The following is a 14,489-nucleotide window of genomic DNA, read 5'->3' as shown; positions in this document are numbered from 1 at the left end:
CTATATATAGCAACATTAAAGGAATATTTCACCCAAAAATGAAAACCGTCATCGTTTACTCACACTCATGTCTTTCGAAACCTTCTCTGAAACACAAAAGGAGTAATTTTACAGAATGTACTTTCCTGAACACATTTAGAATACAGTATCATAAAAGCCTAAAGGCCCCTGGTCCATATTAGGCTTACTTAATCTTCTTTTGTTATATGGTATCTCTGTGTGAAGAATAGACCAAAATCACATTCATGAGAAAACGATGTCCGATTCATTAATGAATCATTCTTTTGAATCAGATATTTTAAATCGGTTGGTTGATCCGGTTCACAATGTGTGCATCTCAATCATACAGAGAATAATTCGATAGTGAATCAGATTTTTTGGTTCTCAATCGGTTTGTTAACGTTTCTCTGAAAGGTAAGATCTTCAATTAACATCTTAATTTTTGGTCCGTTCCTCACAAAAATCTATTGTATGACTTAACGCTTGTTTTATGGATGTGCAGTAGATGATAATTTTGTGTTCATTTTGAAGCTTGAAAACTCAGGTGTTTACAGTACTGTATAAAAATGAGTACAAAGAGAAACACAGTAGTTACAGTACATAGTGCTTTTACACTCATCTTAACCAAATGCTTTAGACACACATCAAAAGTGACTTCTCCCCAAGTGCCCTCAAGGGTGTCATTGACCTACGTGGAGCAAAACATGGCAGCAAATGAAGAGACATGAAAATTCAGTTCAGAAAAAATGATCTCTCTCCAGCTTAAGGATGGGGTCAGCATTATGAGCTGGCCTGATATAATTTCTGTAATAGAAATGTTCCTCTGTTCTCTCACATACAAATGAATGATGACACATGGTCAGTGTTTTGCCCTTGAGTTATGTGATTCATAATGCCTGTAACACAAATGTCTGAGGATTTCAGTGGACTAAAACACCTCTGACTAATCGCACACAAGGTTACCGCTGACCTACTTTTGCGACGTTCCAGTTTGACGTTCTTGGTTCCATTTGAGAAGTCCATATTCTCAAATCTCCTTTTATATGTTATTGCTGGTCACTTCTTCTCTTAATTTTCCAAACTATCAACTAATGACTGCTCAGCAGTGATTTTTCAAATGGATTCATCTTTACTGTTGAGTTTCTTTTACCACACCACTGTATTCGAATGATATTGAAGATGAATATTATTTGTTAAGGATAACACTGATATCATTATTCTTTTGATTTAAAACACAGGTCAGCCGCATACAGCGTCTGAGGACTATAGCCTGTCAGTGTTCACATAGATCAACTCATTCAGCTCTTTGTGACTGTCTATAAAGGGCTCAGATCATGCGGTGACCCAAAGGCTTGACAGCACTACTCAGAGACTACTGGATTGAACCACCACAAAAACCACCCCAACCTGCAACCATCAGGTGGACTTGCAGCTCTTCCATGATCATGGAAAACCTGGAAATACAAGGAAAGGTGCAAAGGGGATTTCTAGGTCTGGAAATGTCATAAAAATGAATGAGAAATCTTAAAATGTACACTTAAACAAAGCTCCCAAAAGTATACAGTATATATATATATATATATATATTTTTTTTTTTTTTTCTTGTACAATAACTTTCAAGTGAACAATCTAAAGAACCTTTTCCACTATAAATAACCTTTTTAATAGAATGGAAAGTTTCCAGGGATATTGGGTTCTTCATTGATGCCAATAAAGAACTTTCCTTTTTCAGAGTGTGTCAGGCAGTCTAGCTTTGTAAATTATGCATGAAATGAATATGCATTTTTCCCTTCAAAATTTTCATGGAGGAAATTTGTGATGGCATGAACGGTGGGAGTGAATGAGAAGTTCATTTAGGACAACATCATGCCCAAGATATGGTCCTGGTAAACATCTTGCTCATCTCTGTACACACACATAATTAAACTCCATCATGCATGAGGAAAGATTGGCTCGGGGCTCAGGAATGAAATCTCATTAGCACAAGCCTGCCACGATTGGCATTTACTCAATTCACTTGTCAGCTACGGCCCAGAAGTAATGCCTTGTCATTCCTGTGCACAGATGGGTGATATCCAGCATCATCCTCTCTCCACTTTCTTCACTCCTTTTCCTCTTCTTCAGCTTAATGTCATTTTTGTCGTCGGAGTAATAAGCAGCTGTCCTCCTCTTCTTACAACACCTATTTTGCAAATATATGAGTTTAAAAACATTTATATATTTAATAATAAATGAAAAGATAATTTTATATAATCAATTAAAATAAAAAAAATCCATATCTATTTTTGTCTATAATTGTGTTACATTTTAAAAATGTTATTTGTTTTATTTAAATTTATTTGATTAAATTTAACAATAAATGTTGTCAAAATATGTCCAAATAAATATAGTTACATTTAATAAAATAAATTACAGTACATTTAAATAAAACAAAACTATATAATTTATCAAAATAAAAATCAAATCAGTTTTTTTCTTTACATCATACAAAAGGTTTCTGAATTGCTTTATTTCTGTAGGCCTATAATTTTAAGCAACATAAAATGCTCAGGGGAAATAATACATTTCATGGCGACCTTTCCAACCTTGCATTTTAGTGAAGAAGTGCTTTATCTCAGGCCTCCTGAATCCATTAAAGTGACAAGACCATTATTATTAAATGCAATATCGCCTTTGATGTCTTTCCATAACAGTTCTCTCTGGAAACCCCTCAATGTAAACTGCCCTTTTTATCATGCAACTGGCAATACTTGCGAAAGCCTGTGAGAAATGCAATGGAAAAAAGTGACCTTTGCAACGTGTGGCATTCGGAAGCTTTTCACCCACTGAACTGAGCAGAGACACTTTCTGATTGTATCACTTTAAAGGATTTTGACAAAAAATAACTGTTTTTAAAGAAGAGAGTTTTGCATTCTAAAAGTTGAAAAGGAGCAATAAAGAAAAGCAAAATCTACAATATTGGCAACTTTTAAATGGATTCACCTCAGAAGGGAAAGTGGCCATAATTTTGGATATCAATGCGTGTTGAAGCAAACATATTTCACATGTGGTTTATTGGACTCATGGCCCCTGAATGCTTAAAACGAATTATAACACCTCAATGTCTCTTGCGGTCCTTTTGTTTGTGACCACTGAGTCGCAGGCCAGTAATGCTCATTTGGCTTTCTCCCACATGCCATAAAAAGTCCACACAGGGCAGTGATTGTTTCCTTTTCGGCCCGAATGCCACAGTGACGCAAACGTTTCCTTTGTCCAAATGGAAACTCTGCAAATTTCATTCTTTTTTTTTTTTGCTAAAATGATATGTTTTGATACGCTGAGACAAAGCTCCTTGAGAAGCTCACAGAGACGCACATACTGAATGGAAAAGGAAAGAGGAAATGGAAAATGACTCAAAACGAAAAATCAAAATGACTTATTGTTTTTGTAAATGTAAAAGAAAACAGAGCTGAGAAGTCAAAACTAACTTCACATGCGAGTACTAAAGAACAGGGATGGTTGAAAAAGGAGGTTTTCTCCCTTTCAGAGAGAGAATGAGGGAGGGAAACAATGCTGAGATTGTTCATATACACCCAGTTAAGCATTATTATGCCAGTGGATGATGATGCACATTTAACCCTCCTCCACGCAGGTTCTGTTACAAATATCGTTCTAACTATCTGAGACTAGTGTAAACATTGGGTTTTTCCATTCATTCCCTTTGGGAGCAGTGACAGTGTTTTTTTCTGGTTCATTACATGCTTGTTTATGCACATGTACAGTATTAGCATTCGAGCTACACGGCTAAATGCCTAAAGAACAGCATTTTTTTCTGGTGGTTGTTTTTAACTGTGGTGGCTCAGAATGCTGATTAACATCTACTCAGGGTGCATGTTCAGTCCTGTGGGCCACTATGCTTCGGGTAGCACAATGTTTTTTTTGTTTTTGTTTTTTAATCTGACATTTAAAGTGAGCTCTGGTTTTTTCATATAAGACTATAGTACGCTTTCTTACAGTCTGAAAGTCTTCAGTTTTGTGGACATGAGGCTGAGGCTGAAGAGGATACATCTTTAATTTTATGCTTTTGAGGTGAAGATGAAAAGACTAAACATGAGTTAATTTGGATACTTTCCAATTGTATAAATTACCAATTTTGAAATTGAAGACTTAAGGACCATTCACACCAAGGTTGATAACTATAAAGTTTTAATAATCGTTCTAATTCTATGCAAATAGTGAAATCCACATCACAGCTACAATGATAACAGTACTGAGGAACGATATCATTGGAATGACTTTCAGGATGAACAATAAGTGGAGGAACAATAAAAACACTGACAACCAATTAGAAACCATCCTGCATTAAAGCGCCCAATCATTTAAAGTGACAGAATACAAAACTTATGTGCTTATACAGTAATAAACCAAATGTTATTGTGCATTTGTGTGGACACTAATATGCTTATAGTTATCGTTCTTCGTTCTTATAGTATAGTTCTATCGTTTCAATTGGGCCTTTAGACTTAGAGAATTGTAATTAGTTTCACTTTATTTGCACCTGTTTTGCTAATAATATATTGATTTTCTTTAAAATTAAATTAAAAATAAAGCAAAACAGAATCATTTCCACAATTGATCTCAGACTTTTGGTACCACTCTATATATTTGTAATTCTATATGCAAATAGCAATTATAAAATAATAGCCCATGAATCCTTATAAATATTAATAGTACTTTAATTAAAGCATTTGTTACCGAGTAAATTACTTTGCCAAGTTGAGATAAAAAGAGTTCAATAATTAATGAGAAACTCATTATGATGAAATGAGCAAAGGTCATTTCCCATCCGTTGTCATGTGGTGCACAATTTCACCATCCCACAGGTTTGGGGACCCATTTTTGTCTTGGATAATCACCCAATATTGAACAGGGAATAAAATCATGGGGTAATTTGAATTTTTAGGTGAAGTATCCCTTTAAAAAGGCTGGGTCTATTAATGCAATGGACAATGGAGTTGTCAAGTTGGCACAAAGATTTCCCTTAGGATGAAATCAAAGTTTGAGGATAATGCTGATGACGGGGCAACAGGAGAGGATGTGGGCTGTTCCGTTGTGTGAACATCGGAACAGTTCAATTAAGCTTTTCAAAAGCAACCTTTTAACAAACTCAAAGGTTTTTCACATTCTCCTTCAACAAACAGTAACTTGGCAGTGCCAACAATCCCATAATTCCCCTTCATAGGGCAGCTGAGGAGGGGCACTGCAAATAGTACATACAGTGTGTGACAAAGACGAGAGGCGCTCACACACAGGGAAGAATTCACAGGGAACTCATTAACGCATTCAAGCATCCATCAAAAGCGGTGACCTAGAAATGAGGGACAGTTCCACAAAAGCAATAACAAAACAATAAAGCCCTTCTTTTCCACGAATGGCATCCTCTCAATCAGATAGATCCAATTAAGAGACGCTAAAAAGCGGACAGCCATTATAAGTATGGGTACCACACTGGCCCAAACACCTAAAACTGTTCCCATCAGTGTAAACATTATCTGGGAAGATATTGTGCATAACTTGCAAAAATTAAAGAAATTAAGATTATGAAAAAAATTAAGAAATGCTATAGTAAATCTGGCATAAGAAATTAATAAATTGCCCTAATAAAAAGTAATATGAGTTAGAAAAAACAAAAATGTGAGACAAACAATGAATTTAGTCCTTTCATGACCAAACAACATCTTAAGTATGCATTGTAGTGGCACAAAGTGCTCATCATTCATGAAATATTAATATACATTGTTCTAAAGAATGACTGTTTGTTGGTGCCCTATGAATCATTTATTAGGCCGAAGTGTGGGTTTGAATGATGCAGTCTACTTAAATATGCATGAGAATGTCATCAACGAACACTCAGAGTGCCTTAAAATAAAAGCTAATCATGATAGAAACTTATTTTGAAAGTCATGCTAGAAAAAAGTTGATTATACAGAGAAGATGGAGATCACTTTTGCATTGTTCCAAATTTGTATGACTCTCTTTTGTTCAACACCAAAGAAGATGTTTTGAAAAATGTCAAATGTTTTTGTCCATACAGTTGAAGTCAATGGGGTCCAAATCACTGGATATTTTTCAGAATATCTTTTGTGTTCCACAGAAGAAAGTTTCTCAAGTCTTCAGTGTCACATTATCCACCAGAAAGCATTCTTCAAAAAAATCAGTCACTTGAGATTTCTATTTCTGTTATGATGCTGCCTTGGAAGGAAGATGTCTATGTAGGAAACAGAGAGCAAGGTGACTCACTAGGTTTTAAGTGAGCTTAAATGTAAAGTAAAAGAGATGAAATTGTTCTTCAAGCAGCGCAAAAGTACAACATTTCTTTGACACTAAATGGCCATTAATCAACCAGACCACAATAACGAAACTCCAGCTGTCCATTTAAGCCAAACAGGCTTCCTACATCTTTCCCCACACTCCCAATCCAGTCCGCACTTCTGTCCGTGAGGTCATGGAATCCGCTGTAGTATGAATGCCTAATGTTGAACTGGCCACAGCATTAAACAATAGCCCTTGTGTGCTAGGAAAGAACTGTAATGACCCAAAGGCCTGTGAACTTGCCACTGGAGAAAAAAATGATTTGTTAGGATCTCCAGGGGCCTCATGTATAAAACTCTCCGTAGATTTAATCCTAAAAGTGTACGTACGCACAAACGCTAGATTTTGTGTACGCACACAAGTTTTCAGATTTATAAAACCGCCAAAATCCCTTTATAAGTCCCAGTCAGGGGAAGATTGTGTGTACGTGCATCTCCACCTCGTCTCCTCCCAGAAATAACCATATATGGGGCTTACAACGCCTCGTTTTACTATGCATAACCTCATCTGCATATCATTTCCATGCATATTCTCATCCATGTGACACCATGTTTAACACCGTCAAAGGTACAAAGACATTAATGCCTCGTTTCCACTGAGTGGCACAGTACAGTTCAGTACAGTACGATTCGGTATGGGTAACCCTGATCAGGCTTGCGTTTCCACTGCCCACAGTACCCTTTACTTGATAGGTGTATGCCGGAAAGTAGCGATCGACAATAAACCGCGACAATAAGCACAACTCTGCCTCTTTTATGTCAGTTTTAATGAACAATAATAGCCATTATAAAAGTATAAGTACAAAGTATAAGAGGCTTATATAAGAGGAAATAAAGACAAAACAATTCAAATTCAAACTTTTGCTACAAAGTCAGCTCTGTCATGAGACCACGAATGCCTGTAAAATATACACAAAATGAATTGATTCTCGTTTAATTACCACAGAGACATCAGAGCCAGTGGCAAATGTCAGAAGGACTATCCGAGCGTAAGGCTGCTCGAGGCGGCTACATGAGCACTGAGCGCCTGGTGATCGCCTTGAGCTTCGAAATCGGCATAGCAAATTTTCAAATAGGCACTATATCTTTATAAACAAACCACAGATTTGAGTTTTAAACAAATTTACATTCTCGCCTGAAAAATTCTTGAAACTACATTTCATGACAGAATAACAGTAATATTTTGAATTTTCACAAGTTCACAAGAACAGACAAGAACACATATTGAGAAAAGGTTATTGTCCGTATGTGAAAATATAAAAGTATAAAATACACTTGTATTTGTAGCTTTAGGAGGAGAGACGTGACGTATATGGTGTCCCATACTTGGAATTTGTGCTCTGCATTTAATCCATCCAAGTGAGAAGTGAACACACACACACACACAGCAGTGGGCAGCCAATGCTGTGGCGCCCAGGGAGCAGTTGGGGGTTCGGTGCCTTGCTCAAGGGTCTCACCTCAGTCGTGGTATAGAGGGTGTCTCTTGACATTCACCCCCCCAACACACCATCAACACCTCCGTGCAGCTGCGGTTGTACAGTAAGTTATCATCATTGGACCAATTTAAATCGGATAATGGGCCGTTCGAATTCAGCAGTGTCCACCAGTATCTAAGTAAGTGCGCATCATTGATCATTGTTCTTGCTAAAAAAATTAAAATAAAATTCTCATAACATGAGATCTGTAGTTTAGTATAAATATGAATTATAATAGCACTCGCCGTCATTAAAACATAGCATGCCACAGGAAAAGTGATCAAGCGCATCCACTATAAATATGTCTAAATTCATATAATTTTGTTTTAACTCCTACGAAATGACTTTATGCAGGCCAATTTCAGTGCTTATCTCCATTAATGAGAGGGGAATATTTAATGTAAATGTGTATATCGAAATGAAAACAAGAGTTTAAAATCCTTGTTTACTTCATTACTTTTATCACTACAGGAAAAAGAGTGCATCTGTACGGTGCGCACATATTTACGCCAAGTTTATTTTTTATAAATCCGGATACGTGTGAGGAAAACAGTGTTTATACATGAGGCCCCTGGTCTTCAATTTACCATAAACTGAATAACAAAAATTCTCAAATCTCTAGTTTCACTTCATAAAAGATTTTAGCATGTTATGTACAGTATAAGACAATGTCAATGTATTGGTCTTGGCACAATAGATGTGCTACGCTGCTGCTGGTTTATTGCTGCTGCTGTTGGTTATTGTTGTACATTATTGCTGCTGCAAGTGCTGCAAAGTAAGTGCAGGAACTTGCTACTGCCAATTCATACGCCAATATGGTGCTGTGAGTATTTCAGACATACTGCTGTTGCACAAATAGCATATAAAATAACCCACAGTAGATCTATAAAGGTGGAGCTGGGGAGGTGAAGGGTTTCAGAGGAACTCTGAAAGCGCACTGCTCTAGTGAATGCTAACCAGCCTTTTAAATATAAAGAAGCAAGCTCATTGGCTGCATATGCAACATGAACCAATCAGCTTTGTTGTTGTTTTTTATTAAAGTGACATGTCTTGACTAAACAGCTTCTTCAGTGCTTTCCGGTGGCTGATGAGCATCACAAGTTCTTCTGCTAGCAAATACACAGTGAATTTAATACTTACATAGCAAGGGAGCTAGGCTTAACATTAAACCGATTCAGAAGAATCGCCAGTTTCCACAACACCAAAACATACTACGAACAGCCATTTTCTATTAACATCCATAAGCTTCAGAGACACTTCGAAAAAACGAAACAAAAACACAAATACACCAAATTAAATGGAAAAAAACGATACAGGGGTAAGAAAACTGTGCAAATATAACAAATGCCTGTGAGTTAATTCATAATCATTCTAAACTTTCTATAAACTTCCAAGAAACTACACAAGGTACTCAAGTCTTCCTTTGTAAACATCAATAGGCAGTAGCATCTCTAAGACAACGTGGCCTGGGATAAATGTGGCTCGTTGTCCCTATTTTCACAAAGTAAAATATCCAGTTTTTGGGCATCTCTCCCAAAACAAAGTCGAGTATAAACAGAAACTGCACAAAATTGCACAACCTGTGAAAATAACATCTCTCAACTGGTTTATTTTGTAAATCTAAGCCCTTGGTAATGTTTAGCCATTAGGTAAGGTAAGGTACTTAACAGTGCGTTCCTGCTATTGGGAAGGTAGATGGATCCCTGCGGACTACAGTGCTGTAGGGTGAAAGCTCCAGTTCGGTGGTGCCGTCCTGATCGTTGTCATCACTGTTGGGCTCGGAGGACTTTGGTGGGCCGCACTCCTCAAAACAGCAGCAGCAGCAGTCCAGGAAGGCTTTGCTGAAGGGCCGACAGAGCGCCAGAAGCAGGACAGGCGTTACCGCGGACTTGCAGAACAGCATCATCTGACTCACCAGATGCAGGATATCCAGCGTACGACGTGGAATGCCTGTAGCCATGTACACCGATACGATGTTGCTGATGTTCTCCGGAATGACGCAAAAGCCGTACAGGATAGCCAAAGCAACCACAATGCAGTTCATTTGGCTTTCCAGTTGGATCTGATTGCGGTTGCCTCGGACGCTGGTGCGCTCGGCCTTGCGGATTTTGCGTGCAGTCACCACCGAGCTGATGATGGTGAAGAGGGTGGGCAGGCAGAAGTAGCAGCCGAAGTACCACCACAGGCGAGCGCTGTTGTAGGTAAGTCCGAGCACGTAAAGTGTGTCTGGGAGAGCCGTGGAGATTCGGACTACGCAATGTTCGCAAGGTATCACCTCAGGAGGCTCACGCTCCTCTTTCACCAGCTGCCGGATGAGGAGCTCGGGCAGGGCGAGGAGCAGAGCACCCAGCCAGATCACGGTTAACTTGGCTGTAGTAGAGGTGCAGTTCTCGATCATCTCGTAGTACATCTGGACGTTGCTTGCTGCACGGAAACGGTCAATGCACAAAGCACAAAGAGTGAAGGTAGTTACTCCTAAAGATGCCACCTGCAAGGTAAAGGGGATGTGTGGTCATTATAAATAAACTTTTAGAAAATTCTTCCACTGAAAAACCTGGACAAAAATTGGATCAAGGAACATTCCAGGTTCTATTAACATTTTTTCCAGGTTCTACTGGACAGTTCACCCAAAAAATGAGTGGGTTAACATTATTAACCCTGTGTGGGTTTCTTTATTCTGTTGAGCACAAAAGAATGTTTTGAAGAATGTTGGTAACCAAACAACTGACAGTAACCATTGACTTCCATTGCATGGAAAAAAAAAATATAGGCCTACTATGGAATTCAATGGCTACCATTTGGTTACCAACATTCTCACTCATAGAGGTTTAGAACAACTTGAGCAATGACAAAATTTGAATTTTTTGAGTGAACTAGCCTATCCCTTTAAACTGACATAAAAAAAGCAAAAGTATGGGTTAAGCCAAAAGTATACTTCGTTTGTGTATGTATATGCTAGCATGTTTGTACATCTGAACGCCCAGCCTTTCAAAGGTATATGCAAACACAGGCGATTGACACATGCAGTCTAGAGAGCTTCATCTCTGTCTAGCGTCTGCTCTATTTTCTCCCGAAGTTATGACCAATAAAAATGTCTTTTTACTCTTTTAAACAAACCAAAGTTGTTTCTATCTAATATCCCGCTTACACAAGTGCTTGTCAACGCAGGCATCTGTTGTTGTTGCAGTCTCCACTACGTTGTTGTTATTTTGTCTCTTTATTTTCGTTTTCTATTGTGAAACAGCGGCCCGGGCCAGTGTTGCTAATTTTGGAACAACAATTTTTGAAATTGGACAAAATTTGTGTCATGCATATGTCTAAACACTGAAGCATACTTTGGGCTTTATAGTGAGGCACTTACAATGGGAGTGAATCGGGCAAATTCGTAAACTTTTAAACACTCAATAGTAAGTCACAAGACATACACAATATGTGCATAAACATGATTTTAAAGCGAAAAATTGTTTACTAGAGCATGGCACTAGCAACACCAAAGTCATGGGTTCGATTCCCAGGCAAAGCAAGAACTCATAAAATGGCTGCGCTGAATGCAACATAAGCTGCTTTGGATAAAACTGTTTGCCAAATGCATAAATATAAATGACAATTTAATACCTAAAGTGTCAAGAACAAACATAAAGCTCAAATAATCCATGAAAGTTTTAAATAAAGATTTTAACAGAAGAATTAATGTAAGTGTTTTTATACAAATATTAACATTTCTACATTTGAATCCTCAAAAAAATATTCAAGAATGAGGAATAAGTCAGAATTAATTAGTAACCAACATTATGCCACAAGGGCTGTCAATTGAGCAGAACATGTATTGAACTCCTAAACCTGTGGAACGACAAGGAAATTTAACCCCACTAGATTGTGCATAAAAACCACAGCCTTTCCATTTAAGCCCATTGTTAGGTTGAAACATAGTGATCAAGTTAGCAGGATGTTTTTAATCTAGGGTGTAGGCCCTAGCGCTCTGTAGTGTGTCATTATTAAAGATTAAAGCCACATCTATGGCACCAATCAGGTCAGTTCCTCAGGAACACATGATATCTGAAAACTGCCCCTGGGCAATACCACTATCTCTTTGTGTCTGCATGGGAGACACTCCCCCTTACTGAGGATGAAGAAACACAGCCAAGATGTCTGTCCTGACCTACACGTATACATTTGCACTGAATTCCTGTTGTCTACACACTTTCACACATGCAGCCTTTTTGTTTATTTAACAGCATTTTTAATTTTAAAATGTGTGAACAGCTTCCATTTTTAAAATACCAACAAATCAGCTCTGGAAATTTGTTGAATTATATGTTTAATTAGTGGTTTAAACTTGTACAATACATAGAGTGCTTTGACATAAGTCTGTCAAGAGGCCGGATCACGAAATAAAGTATGCAACAATCCAGAAATTGCATTGCAAATCTTACATTGTGTGAAATTGGACAGACACTGAATGGTGTAGCTTTTTACGCCAGTACGTGAACCCAGAAGGTTGACTGAAATAATGCAATGCAAAAACGTTCTGCAATCTCAATGTTGCCACAAAAGGTGCTATAAGTGTATTGGTGTAAATAACGTCTTTTACAGTCAGTTCCTCTTTTGGGTCAACAACTGTCCTGAAGGACAAACAGTTTTTGCCAAGCAAGTTTGTTTAAGTCAATATGTATAGCAACTTACTTGACTAGCATAACACGTATGGTTTAGTAGAACTGACATTTGAAGGAAAATTTAACACTTCCCTTGAGTACTCCGCTTTGTTACCTACAGTCAAATACGAAGCGTTTCTGGCATAAATAAAAACTTTTAGTGGCATTTCAGATTCAAACAACATCAAGTTGTATAATTTTTAATTCTGATACACAATACATGCTGACACGTATAAAATGACGAATGACGTGTGAATATCAAATGTGCTGCGTTTACCTGAAATGGGAAACCAGCAACTTTACTACAGTTTAACCAGCTTCATGTTTGAAAGTGTGATTATCTTTGAGAACCTGCTAGAATGAACTGAAGCTCAATCCTGAAACCAGGCCCGGCCCACTCAATCATCAGTCTGACCAATGCAAGTCCCAAGGTTCACCTTAAACCATATGCCGTTGGACCTCCTGTAGGCTGCATTAAATGGCATGAAAACATTCTAGTATGTGATGTACAGTATGTGATCAAGCATGGTCTCATATGAACTTTATCCAAACTTATTTCCTATATTACTAATACAGCATATAGTTTTAGTATCAATACATCTTACCATTAACATACTCATTTTGAAATAGTAAGCATAATACCAAGAATATTACAGATCAGAAACACAAACTGCATTTCAATCATCCATTAAAAGTGACCAAACGCAGTTTTACCTCAATGTATGGAATGATTTTACAGGAGAATTCCCCAAGGAGCCAATCCTTAGTGAGTTCATGGAATATAACGAGTGGCAAGCAGAAAAAGAGGATGACAAAATCCCACAGGGCGAGGTTGGCCAGCAAGGAGTTTGAAATGCTTCTCATGTAGTAATTGTGGCACACTATGCACATGATTGCTATATTCCCAACAATTCCCACAGTGAAAATGAGGATGGAGATGCACATGACAGCATATGCACCGTACGATTCACCTGTCACGGGGTAAAACGGGTTCTTCACCCCTGGAGGTTTTGATCGTGTATTAAAGGGAATGAACGGGGTGAAGACTTCCTCAAAGTCCTCCACAGGCGAGGTGCCCCATTCAGGGATAGACGTGAACTCAGTGGGAACGTCTGTAGGCTGGATCTGAGCTACAGGTTTAGGTAATGTTTCCACGCGTCCAAGTTCATTATCTGGCGAATTGACGGTTTGATTCCCGCCAGACTCATTTCGCGCCATCGTCTCGCGTTTAACGACCGTTACTCTTTCATGTAGACGAAAACGCCTTTTAACGCGAATTTCGCCGTGTGTTTCCTTAAGAAATGATTTTGTTTTGTTATATTTGTCCATTTGATCCAACTTTTGCCTGAAAGATGCTCTCACCGTTGTGTTATCGCTCCCATTCACCGGCATTAAGTTTATGGTAGTCCTGCTGGATGAAAGCACACCTGTAAGCTCCTTACCTGTTTCATAATTGATTTTATTTAAAGTTACACGTCGTTCACGGCTGTCTGTATTGATTTCACGCACTTTATAGGATGAAACGATTTTTGACGTTAAATCTGCCGTGTTATTACGCGCGAGAACTACTGAGAGTTCACAACAAATTAGCAAACAAAATACAGTTAAAAATTGCATTTCCATTGCGTATATTCCTCGAAAATATCCAAAACTGATAATTCCAGTATTGTTAAGGCAAAGTTGTAGAGCAAACATCAAGCTTAGTTCCGTTCGCTGGTCCCTCGTTTAGATGAGCATCTCCAGTTTCCATTTTTAAATCCCAGGAGTAATATTATAACAGCAGAACTGAGGAAAAAATGTGGAAATACTTGATCAAACAGGTGATTAACCAAACAATTGAAAACTAATTGAAGCCTTAACCTCTGAAATATTTCCTAGCGTTTCGTATGACGAAAAATATACACGCCAAGCGCATCCAGCATCTCGATAAAGTGAGAGTCCTTGAGTGCCGTTCATGGGCTCCTGAATCCTGATCCAGCTCAATGATATGAATTTCTGTCACTCTCACAGAT

General features: G+C 38.1%; 1 protein-coding gene across 1 annotated transcript; it reads right to left on the bottom strand.

The window, feature by feature from the left end:
* Positions 1–7,107: 7,107 nt before the first annotated feature.
* On the bottom strand, positions 7,108–14,424 carry LOC306866390 (prosaposin receptor GPR37-like). The gene is made up of 2 exons (XM_079411577.1): positions 13,192–14,424; positions 7,108–10,313 (listed from the first exon to the last, which is right to left on the bottom strand). Exons 1-2 carry the CDS (start codon positions 14,170–14,172, stop codon positions 9,489–9,491), a joined length of 1,806 nt encoding a protein of 601 aa, XP_079267703.1. The 5' UTR covers positions 14,173–14,424; the 3' UTR covers positions 7,108–9,488.
* Between the last annotated feature and the right edge of the window lie 65 nt (positions 14,425–14,489).

The sequence above is a fragment of the Barbus barbus genome, assembly GCF_936440315.1.
Source record: "Barbus barbus genome assembly, chromosome: 48".
NCBI classification, from domain to species: domain Eukaryota; kingdom Metazoa; phylum Chordata; class Actinopteri; order Cypriniformes; family Cyprinidae; genus Barbus; species Barbus barbus.
This window is presented reverse-complemented; position numbering and strand designations above follow the sequence as displayed.

Coding starts and splice junctions, on each gene's coding strand:
- LOC306866390 (XM_079411577.1), bottom strand. CDS start 14,172: ATGTTTGCTCTACAACTTTGCCTTAACAATACTGGAATTATCAGTTTT. Junction 10,314..13,191: donor AAATCATTCCATACATTGAG/GTAAAACTGCGT, acceptor TTTACCTTGCAG/GTGGCATCTTTAGGAGTAAC.